The following is a 12,356-nucleotide window of genomic DNA, read 5'->3' as shown; positions in this document are numbered from 1 at the left end:
AGTCTGGAGGAAGAGTGGAGAGCCACAGAATCCATGTTGCTTGAAGTCCAGTGTGAAGTTTCCACAGTCAGTGATGATTTGGGCTGCCATGTCATCTGCTGGTGTTGGTCCACTGTGTTTTCTGAAGTCTACAGTCAATGCAGCCATCTACCAGGAAATTTTAGAGCACTTCATGCTTCCTTCTGCTGACAAGCTTTATGGAGATGCTGATTTCATTTTCCAGCAGGACTCGGCACCTGCCCACACTGCCAAAGGTACCAAAAGCTGGTTCAATGACCATGGTGTTACTGTGCTTGATTGGCCAGCAAACTCGCCTGACCTGAACCCCACAGAGAATCAATGGGGTATTGTCAAGAGGAAGATGAGAGGCACCAGACCCAACAATGCAGATGACCTGAAGGCCGCTATCAAAGCAACCTGGGCTTCCATTACACCTCAGCAGTGCCACAAACTGATCACCTCCATGCCACGCCGAATTGAGGCAGTAATTAAAGCAAAAGGAGCCCCTACCAAGTATTGAGTGCATATACAGTAAATTAAGATACTTCCCAGAAGGCCAACAATTAACTAAATTTTTTTTTTACTGGTCTTCTGAAGTATTCTAATTTGTTGAGATTAGATGTTAAATGTGAGCCTAAATCATCACAATTATAAAAACCAAAGACTTAAACTACTTCAGTCTGTGTGCACTGAATTTATTTAATACACGAGTTTCACAATTTGAGTTGAATTACTGAAATTAACTTTTCAACGACATTCTAGTTTGAGATGCACTTGTGTGTGTGTGTGTGTGTGTATAAATAATGATTAATTTATAAAATAATATTTATGTAATAATGCAGAATAATTTTTGGGTGTGTGTAGGTGTATGTTTAATGTCTGAAGTGTACTGTATATATAATGTATAGTTATCAAAAAGTTCACAGTCTTGTGCCTTTTGACTTTTCTGATTTTCAATTTTCGTTTTTTTTGGCATCAAATATAAATTAAATATTTTGTAACCTTTTGTTCCCGGCTTATAACTCTTTAACAAAGATGTTTTAAAATCCCTATGGGAAAATTAGCGGGAAATAGACTTGCTGCTGAAAAAGTGGGCGGGGACTGTTGCACACTGCAGTGATGTCAGATCATTCTGACTTCGTGGTTGGCTGATGTCAGGCTCAGCGCCTGTCTGTCAAACCTGTATGGAACGAGGCTGCATGATGCTGGGTCCCTGGGGCTCCGTGTCTCCCGAGAGCCGATGGGATGGGGATGGCGTGAGCGGCTGAGTGACGTCGCATTGATGCACAGTGTGTGTTGTCCTCCGTCTCTGCAGTCTGTTTTTAGCCGGCTGCTGCATCAGTGTTAATATGACTCACCTCACACTCCCACAATCCTCCAGCTGTATTTGCTGTGATTTACACTCGCTGCTCTTAATAATCGCTCGTCTGCAGGTGAATGAGTGTGTGTGTGTGAGTGTGTAGGAGGAAAGAGCTGCTGTTTGCCTACGGGTTTCTGATAAGAACCGAACCGCATTAACTGTGACCATCACACTGATCAGCCTTACAGATGATGTGGACGGTGTAGTTTGTACTACGGTATTTCCATTTTGTTTTTTGTTTTTTTGTTTGTTTTTTTGTTTTTTTGTTTTAAACAAGCATACTGTGAGACCAGTGTAGTACGATTAATAATGAGTGAATTGAAAACATATAGCGTGAGCAGTGCAGTCCCGATTCTTATGAACCAGTTCTTTTAATGAATCATTCTGAATCTTTGAACTGAATCGGTTACAGCTGTTACTGAATCACTTTCTGAACTAAGTGAACTTACTAGCAGTGATGTCGGTCTTGAAATAAAGCAAGTTTTATGTATATGCATTTTGTGAATATAAAAAAAAACTGTTGTTACTAACTGTTAATGTGTAGTTAAAAATAAACATTTGCAAAACATTATACTATATTTATTTTGTATTTATATATTTAAATTTTTTGTAAAACATTAAAATGAACAATATGTAGTTAAACATTTACAAATCATTGTGTATAATGCATTATTTATTTATTTAATTTTTATCTATTTATAAAATAATACTAAAATGTAAGATGTGTAGTTAAACATTTGAAAACATTATGTATATACTATATTATTTGTTTATTTATTTGTAACATTAAAAATAAAATTTAGTTAAAGAAACGTGCAGATTATGTATATACTATATTTATTCATTTATTTAAAGTAATATTAAAAATAAGTCTAGTTAAAGATAAACATTTGAAAACTTTACACACACACACATTTATACATACTCACACACTATATTTTTTATTAATTTATTATTTATTTGTTAAATAATGTTAAACATAACTAAAAATAATAATAAATACCAAATAATACTAAATAAAAAAAATATTTATATAATAATATAGAATAATTATAAAGTATGTGTATATATGGAATGAAGGGTGTGTACAGAGCAAAAGTTTTCATTGAACTTCCAGGTAAAAGAAAACTATATTATGATGTACAGTGTTATCGTGACATCAAATGATTCATACCCTGATGAAAGCTTGTGTTCATCTCATCCAGCCCTGCTCCCGCTGAAGCTCCTGCGGCTGCGTTTCATTTGACGTCAGACTGCAGTGACTGCACTAAAGCAGATGTATTTAGGCCATTCGTGTCCCTGCACTCTTATGATTTCAGCGTTAATAAACAGCAGCATTAGGATCCCAAAGCAGGAATAACTGCAGCCTCTGATCCGAACCCGGAATAAACCCAAAGCAGGATCAGCACTAGTTATCGTGTGCTTATGTGTTAGACGTATTTGCATGTCAATGACCTCAATTTGAGCCCAAAATCATTATATTTTTATGAACAGTGAAATTTGAATTGACTGACATTACTAATATATAACAGTATTAATAATATTTTATATATAAAAACAACAACACATGATTTAAAAGCACTGTTTATTTGAGCATTAGGTTTCCTGAAGGACATGTCATTGTAGTAGTTTTGGTATCCTGTTTTTTGCTAGTGAATAAATAATGTTCATGTTGTTTTTGTGAAAATTTTCCTGGTTAAAATGCACAGAAATTGACATAATTGCAGCTTCATATTACTTTCTTAACACTGGTTCTAAATCATGAGATTAATTATAACAAATATTTATTATTTCTTAAAACAAGACACATTTACTTAAAGCAAAATTGCATAAAATTAAAACTCAAATTTTCATAGAATATATTCTCAAATACATTGACTTGTCTATTTGATTATTAGAAATTTGTCATTTCATTTGTAAGTGTTATGCCCCGTCTAGGAAAGATAAATCTAGTATATTTATTATTAAAACAAGACATATTTGTCAATGGGAAAGGAAAACATAGCTTTAAAATGTAATAAATGAAATCTATTAAAATAAAATGTAATTTATTTTGCTTTAATAACATTATAAATGTCATATACTGCAAGTAATTATACAGAAATTGAAAACTAAAAGCACATTAGAAGCAAAACAATAAAAATACATTTCAATGCGAAAAGAAAAAATCATTTTGCTTTCAAATGTATTAAAATGTAACTATTTTGCATTAATAACATTACAAAGTTCATATAATGTAATTATTCAGCAAACAAAGCACAATTGAAGCTAAACAAAAATATTTGTAGCTTATTTGCAAAAATAACATTATAAAGTTAATATATTGTAAGCAATTATTCATAAACTAAATACTAAAGAAAATTAAATGCATGCATGAAAATTTGACTGTAGCTTTGTATTATATTGCGTACAGCAGCATAATCCATTTCAAAGAGATTTTTGTTATTTGAATTGCTACAACAACTCCATTAGAGAGATCAATGCTGAAGCGATGATCTCTGTCCCGTGGGATCCTGATGCTCAGGTGCCGCTCTCATTGTTCCTGTGATTGATTGGTCTCTCGCAGCTGTCAGTCACGAGCTTCCAGCGTGTGATTGGAGGAGGGTGTGGGCGGTTTTCAGCTCAGACTAATTGCCTCTTTGTTGTAGCGGCAGCTGTGGATTCACCCTCGACCCCGACATGCATGATAAAACACTGTGTGTTTGGGCTTTGCTTTGGCAGGGACCCTGAAAAATCATGATTACTTGTTACAGCACATTGGTATATTATGTTTAGAGCAAGAGTTTTCAAAAAGGTTAAAATACACAGATATTGCCATTTTATTTTGCATTCTAAACACTGGCTGGAAGTCATAAGATTTATCACAAATTAAATATAAAAAGTGTTATTATAAATAAAAAATAAAATGATAAATATAAATTATTATTATTAATTTCTTCTATTTCGTTCTGCTTTCTACGCACTGGTTGCAAATCACAAGATTAATTACAATGTTTTTTTTATTCTATCGACATAATTCTCCAGATTTTTAAATGAAATAATAATTCTCCAGATTTTTACTGTAATAATATTACAGTAAATTTATAGGGTTTTTTTCCAACATTTTCCATACCATATTGTTTACTCATAAATATATTTTTCTTTTTTAGACTGTGTAAATGAGCCTTTATACTTGGAAAATTCATATTTGGGGACTGTGGCATTAAAAAGATTGAAGACCCCTGCTTTGAAGTGCTTTTAGTTCCCATTTTGAGCATTGACTAAAATGTCCAAACTGAAGTTGAAATAAGAAAATCCTGCTTTTTTATGAGAACAAATTATTTTTTTAACATGTTGAACGCAATGTTATTTCATTAAAATGATTTTAAAAGATATAGACATATTACATGACAGGTTTGTGAGATTTAGCCTCACACACAACATCTGTGAACCCATAATTCCTGTCCTGAGGGGCATTGTAAAGGGTGTGTGTGTGTGTGTGAATCTCTGCACTCTACACATTCTTTGTCTAGTATGTATACCTGTTTGTATTAGGCCTGTTGATGGATGTTATTTTCATAAGAGTTCACAATGGTGCGGTGCAAGGGAACATAAGCATGCCTATGCTTTAAGCCTCTGTGTGTGTGTGTGTGTGTGTGTGTGTGTGTCAGTCAGAGCAGATTGTTCATCCTCTTGTATGAGTGGGATTATTTGTTCATGTCAGATGTGGGGGTTTGGGTGTGTCTCTGTCCTCCATCGACAGGAACCTGATCCTCCCATCAACCCCACCAGCTGTCCCGTCCTCTGTGTGTGTGTGTGTGTGTGTGACCTATTAATTTCTTTTCATCCTACTGAGGACGTTTTCTTTTCCTGCAGTAGGAATGGGGGTTGTAAGGACAATTTTTGATAACATATGGAATTTAAATTATTATTAATAGTATTATTGTTGTTGTTTTATTTTATATTATTAAATATTATTTTATGCTTAATTTAAATTATACAATACTAAAGCATATTATTTTTATTAGTATTATTATTGTTGTTTGATTTTAGCATTTTTTTATTATTATTATTGAATATATTATTAAATTGTATTTTATACTTACAATACTAAACATATATATTTGTATTATTTTTGGTAATATGGAATTTCATTGTTTATTATTATACTGGTATTTTATTTAATATTTTTAAATAAACGTTTTGTACCTAATACTGTACAATACTAAACAGAATTATTATTATTATTGAATATATCATTAAATTGTATTTTTATACTTAACACTAAGCAAGAATATTTGTCTTTTTTTAAATGTGAAATATAATGTTTGTTTTTGTTATTTTATTTAATATTAAATAATACTTTTACACAGATTAAAATTATATTATTATTGCTAACATATTTTAATCTTTTTCTTGATGTCTGTGTGAAATCAAAATGTATAGTTATGTTTATTTAATTAACTATTTAATTTAATTCTACAATTTCAAAGAAGAAATGTTTGTCTTCATAGAAATCTTTTAGCAAAATTCAGTATCCTGCTTTAGAAAAGTCAACATTGCCTTTCAGTGTTATTTTACGAACTGTGTTTTTAGTTAAATACTGTGCCACTAATTAGAGGCATTAATCAGCATATGGATATTTAAAGACAATCACAGTTTTCTGTCCTGTTGACTTATTTCCTATTGAAACAGGACGTTGAAGTGTGGATTTAGAGGATTAAAGGTCTTGATAAATCTCTTTGTCTCTCTCTCTCTCTCTCTCTCTCTCTCTCTCTCTCTCTCTCTCTCTCTCTCTCTCTCTCTCTCTCTCTCTCTCTCTCTCTCTCTCTCTCTCTCTCTCTCTCTCTCTCTCTCTCTCTCTCTCTCTCTCTCTCTGTCTGTCTGTCTCTCTGTCTCTGTCTCTCTCTCATTTTCTGAATCTGAATCAGCTGCTCTCAGCATTACACTTGTAGGTCCAGAAACATACTTCATAACATTATTTCTATTAATACTACGCTCATTAGTGACAGTAGGCGGCTCGTTTTCCAGTTGGACAGGAATTGCATTGATAAAGCCCAGATATTATTTATAGCAGCGCTGCCACCCAAACCAATGAATAATTCACTGCCTTCAGATTGACGTCGACTCACGAGTGACACGACAGAACCCAGCCAGACTGATCTGGACTGAACTGGACTCCGCAGGACCAGATGTACAACCAGAGCTAAACTGTTGTCATGATGGGTGGGTGTGTGTGTGTGTGTGCGTGTCCATGGATTTTGGCAGGACTGGTGTTTTTTTTCCCCTTCAGACTGTAACTCGGCGTGGAATTACACACACACACACACACACGTTTGTTTGCCGGTCACCTGAGCGACGGTCTCTGGTTTCTTGCTGCACTCTCAGCAGAGTTCTGTGAGACACATGTGATGCATTATTGATGCGCTGCTGCTGCAGCAGTTCTATCACACCCACTCACCAGATCACTTTACCACACAGAAATACCCCACTGTATATATCGGCACCATGTTGCCCATTGTTTCTTTGTTTATTTTTGTTTTTATTGTATTATAATTGTAATTATCATATTATTTATTTGTCTGTATTTGTGTTTATTTTTATCTATTTGTTATTTTTTTGTTTATTTATTTTCTATTTTTAGTTATTGTTTTTATTTATAGTAATTCATAACTTATTTGTTTATTTTTAATTGTATTAGTAGTAGTTTTATTTATCTGTATATATTTTGTATTATAATATTATTTATCTGTTTATTTATTTATCTGTTTGTATATCTATTTGTTTTTGTTCTTGTATTTATATTTATCTATTTGTTATTTATTTGTCTTTTTTCATTCATTTATTATTTATGCATTTAATTTTAGTTTAGTTATTTAGCTGTTTGTTTTTGTTTATTTTTCATTGGTATCAGTCTTCATTGGTGTTTTATAGATATTGTTTATTAAAGATTTCCATTACTTTTACCATCATATACTGTAGCACTGAGGCATTGTGATATATTATGCCAATTCTCACTATTAACAAACTATTTACAGCTTTTGCCTCAATAAACTCTTAATTTGCTGCTTATTAATAGTGAGGTAGTTGTTAATAATGTTAATCTGAAGCTGCTGTGGGGTGCTGCAGGGTTGGGATGTAGTAATGAATTGTAATTAGCTGAATGTTAGAAGAGCAGCTGGTCAGATGTGTTCAGGTTTGTGTGTGAGCTGCTGTTTCTCCTGTTTCTCATTAAGTCTAATCAGAAGTGGAAAAGTGCAGCTCGGGTCCTGATCCAGTCAGCCAAATCTCTCCTCTTTCGTGTGTGTGTGTGTGTGTGTGTGTGTGGGGAGAGACAAACATTTTGCCTAGATTTTATAAGGCTGTTTGTAGGATTATTAAAATTTTAAATAAAAAGACTTATAAATGATACGTTTTTAGTCTTTTTATAAATGATAGTCTTTTTTTATTCTATTTGTAGAATTATTAATATTTTTGCACAGTGGTATTTTCAAGACAAATATGAAATATTCATATGTGATGAGTTCACAGCAGTTAGTTTTCATTCCTTAATGATTCTTTTATTAATTTTGAGCAAACAACGTAGCTTAACAAAAATGTTTTGGCTAAAAAAATAATATTTTTATTGGTAAGATTTTTAACTTTAAAATTCCATTTATTAAATTAAAAATAAATCTGTTCATAAGAATCATTTGAATTAGACTTTGCTAATTCATGCTTGCTTTATTTATTTAATTTGTATTGTTTTTTATTTTTTCGCAGGCAACAAGTGAGAGCATTGCAATAGAATGATTACATTTGAGGTTTTTTTTTAGGTTTGTTCTGAAAAATTATTCCTACGGTATATCTAATATGCTGTATATACTGTACTTGTGCTTTGGTTTTGTAAGGATATGACTTGATAAACAGAGTCATGTGTCTGTCGGTCTGTTTTATTTGAGTTTTGATTTGGTAACTGGTTGGTTTGTTTGGTCATGATGATCAATAGTGACTGAGAATACAGCAGCTGTTAGAGGTGTATCAGTATGTGTGTTACCCACAATCCTCAGCCAAAACCTCTTGTTCTGTCCAACCTTTTGTCAGTCTGTTTATTTTGACCAGGAGTCACAGTACAGGACATTTTATTGGGCTCTTTGTTTAGCATGGTTTCTATGTCTCCCGTGTCACGTGATCATTGGCTGTGATCGTGTCGAGTAGCATTTTCACTTTCAGTTTCAACAAATAACAGTGCAACTAATGCAGTAAACTATGAGCACAATCTGCATGGTTTAGTCATGCTACAATGCATGATGGGAAACAGTACATACACTACCAGTCAAAGTTTGGATACATTTGACTGAACATCTTGCTCATCATGTTTAAAAAAAGGTTTTGTTTTAAAAACTTCTGTTTAAATGCTTGAAAGTAATTATGCAGACTAATATAAATTTTATTATATATTATTTGTTATATTTTTTATATATAATTGTGTTTGCAATAAATTGTGTAATATCATTTTAGATAATTATTATATATAAAATATAAAATGCATATAAATAGAATAGAAATAATATATCAATAACATGATATCGTTTGCTGGTGTGGACGCTAATATCTTTATTGTTCTCTTCCTTGGTGTGAACGGGGCTTTATTCTGACATGAGAAAAATATAAACTTCAGACTGCTGGTCTGTATATATTTTGTGATTAAGTCACATAAAGGTTGCCGACCTTTGGTTCAGACACTAATGCAGGAAAAATGATTGCTGTTTTGGGAGAGTCGGTCTTGCGTAACTACAGCAGCAGATTATGGGATGTTCGTCCTCCCTGACCATGTGAGCGTGAGCGATGTGTGCCAGATGTTTGGCTCTCAGAGCTTCTAATACTCGTTGTGCTTTAATCTCAAAGCAGCACTAACACAGTCGATCAACAGAGACCACATCACAACGACGGCTTCCCAGAATATATGTATTCTCTCTCTCTCTCTCTGTCTCTCTCTTTCTCTTTCTCTCTCTCTCTCTCTCTCTCTCTCTCTCTCTAAAGAGATAATCATCATTAATGCAAATGCCTCCAATCACTCTCCTGCTGTGTTGGAATGAGATTGGAAATTAAAATGATCAACCATTTCAGTCTTTATTTAGCAGTTAGAGCTGTAGTTGCTGTTTGAAACGAGTGTTTGTATTTCTCAAATTCATTACACAGGGATAATTTACGCACACTGTTCTGAAACCTAGTGATCTGCCTATGTAGGCAGCATTTTAAGGCATCACACATGCATGTGTATTTCAAATACATGTTGTTTAAATGTATAAAAACAAGTCTTTTAACTTGTAATATTGTAATCATCTGTAATGGTTTACAATATTTAATAATATTTTTAATACATATTTCATATGCATATAAATATCATATTCATATAAATGTATTTATAATACCTTTTTATAATATAATTACATATAAAAAAATAAATATATAACTATTAAAATATAAAAATTGCATTATTCATTAATACTAAAAAAACACCAAAGTTCAAATTAAATGGCCTCTTTCATATTTATTCATATAAATGTATTTATAATTTACTTTTACAATAAATTAAATATACATTTCTATTATAAATATAAAAAACACTTTATCTATTGCTAAAATATAAAGTCAAAAAGTTCTATTGAATTAGAGTGCCTTTTTTATTTATTATGTAAATATATTTAGAATTTATATTTATAATTGAGTATAAAACATTTAATTATTATAAAAAAGTACATAATACAGTAATTGCTAAAAAAAGGATACACTCAAAAGTTGAAACTAATTAAGTTGCCTCTCTTACTCTATATTTGTGAGTTTTGTGTAATGTTATTTATATTAGAGTAATTTATTAGAATAACTTTGCAACATGCAAACACCAAATTTTTTAAATCAACAATCTTTGTCATGCCTTGTTTTTTCTTCAGCATCTTGCTTCATGTTTGAATTTTAAAAAATTGTTTCCAAAAAAACATTGGTGAAAAATAAAAAGTTCTGTTCCAAACTTTTAAAGCCCCTTTCACACTGCACGTTGGCCCGGAACGAGCGCTGTGTGAACAAAAGCCAGAACCAGTGCCGTAAAGGCTGATGACGCGCGTTATCATGCGTCTCTTTTACCGGGTGTTTTGAAGGCAGATCAACATTCACACAACGAAAAATGTGTAAACTGGAATGAAGCAGCGATCGGAGCTACTCCCTATCCGCGCTGAAGCTGAAATCGTTCGCCAGTTTAGTGAAATGGTGCGTGGCTCATTATACACGTCACATGAAATGTCACGTGTCTTTACGGGATCTTTACGGGTTGTGCGTGAACGCACGCACAGATTCTGGAAAATCACTGGCAGTATGAATGAAACAAAATCAAACGATCCCGGGATGATTCCCAGAACATATTACCCGTGTATTTTCCGGAATCTCTGTGTGAAAGAGGCTTATGCTGCACCCATCTGCCTGTTTTTAAATGCATATCTGTCTTTCTCCTGCAGGTGTGTCATAAACTCAGACAGAATTCATCTGTAAAGCCTGGCTGCTCATTTCCCGTCAGGTGAGGAGGGCGTCTGCCCATGCACACACACGGCACCATGGGAAGCTCCCCAGAGGTGCTGTCCTGGACGTCCTGTCCCAGCCTGCTGGTGGGGAAGCTGAAGGAGGAGCTGAAGCTCACGGTCGTCGGTGACTCCATGAAGAAAACTAACAGTAACATTTCTCCTCAAGCGCTGCTTCCTCCGGTGCCTCCTCCACCGCAGATCATTGCAGACCTGGCTCCGCCCACCACCCTTCCCATGCCGCTGCAGCAGCTTCAGCTTCCCTGCAGGGGCGACGAGCCAGGCGGCACCAGTCCGCCATGCACCGCCCTCAGCGAGGACTTGACGCGCGAGCAGGGACACTTCGAAAACAGCGTTCTACAGCTGCAGGAACACGAGGAGGTCGAGACGCCGGGATCCTGCGGTCAGGGAGGCTGCGGAAGTGGCGGGGAGGAGAAAAATGAGGAGGGCGGGTGTCCGATGGACAACAGCGGAGACGGCACGCACCACCATCCGCATGACGACATCAAACTGCACTTTCATAGAGCTGGGACGGGCAGCGGCGGATTTCTGGAGGGGCTGTTCGGATGTTTGAGACCTGTGTGGAATATTATCGGGAAAACATACTCGACCGAGTACAAACTTCAGCAGCAAGGTTAGTGACGAGTATTCAATTTTAGTCCATTACTGATTGCACATTACAAAACACAAACTGGGTTACTTTATTTTAAGGTGTCCTTGTTACAGTGTAATTATTAGAGTTTTACCGATATTTTTCCTGATAATTAAACATTTTTCCGTAATTGTATATTGGTTTTGTATTATTGAATCCACCGATATGTTGTTATCATTGTGTTAAAAACAGAGCTAAAACAAATATTTGTTCTGCATATGTTTTCGGCACATAAACGCATTGAAATCGTATCGGTTATAAAAAAATGTATCTGTAACAATTATACATTTAAGTAATGTAAGTAATAGTAATTATGCATAAATTACAGTTTTTTTTGTCAATTGTAGTTAGTAATGTAATCTATAAAATTACACATTTTAGGTAATATATTCTGATTTACTTTTTGATTACTTTTCAATTACATTTGACCTAACTTTATCACATTGATTTGAATAGGATTATTTTGTACCATATTGATAAAAATATGAAGAGAAAGAAAACCAAGATTTAATTTTTTGTTATAAACAACATGAAGTGCATTAAACATTACTTTAAAGGGGGGATACAATGCTGTTTCATGCATTCAGAGTTGTTTACACTGTTAAAGAGTTGGATTCTCCTGTTTCAAAAAACAATTTGGACGTATAACAGAGTATTTCTGTGCCAAAAATCTTACTTCCGGGTTCGTACAAGTTTCAGAGTTTTTTTTCTATCGTGGCTCTTCATGACGTAAACGAGGGTGGAACTCCTTATATGGGCATTTCTCCCGGAAGAACACGCCCGTGCACGCATCGACCAGAGAGAGAGAGAGCGC

At 34.1% G+C, this 12,356-nt stretch overlaps 1 protein-coding gene across 1 annotated transcript in view; it reads left to right on the top strand.

Moving 5' to 3' along the window:
* LOC306876489 (mitogen-activated protein kinase kinase kinase 13-like) overlaps window positions 1-12,356 on the top strand; it is a 51,489-nt gene that overhangs the window by 21,607 nt on the left and 17,526 nt on the right. Inside the window, exon 3 of the mRNA XM_079427700.1 lies at window positions 10,831-11,524. Coding sequence (XP_079283826.1) covers window positions 10,909-11,524 — 616 coding nt within the window. The 5' untranslated portion in view covers window positions 10,831-10,908. The remainder of the gene's footprint in view (window positions 1-10,830; window positions 11,525-12,356) is intronic.

Source organism: Barbus barbus (assembly GCF_936440315.1).
Source record: "Barbus barbus genome assembly, chromosome: 10".
NCBI classification, from domain to species: domain Eukaryota; kingdom Metazoa; phylum Chordata; class Actinopteri; order Cypriniformes; family Cyprinidae; genus Barbus; species Barbus barbus.
The sequence above is the reverse complement of the archived record's forward strand: the minus strand, read 5'-3'. Positions and strand labels throughout refer to the sequence as shown.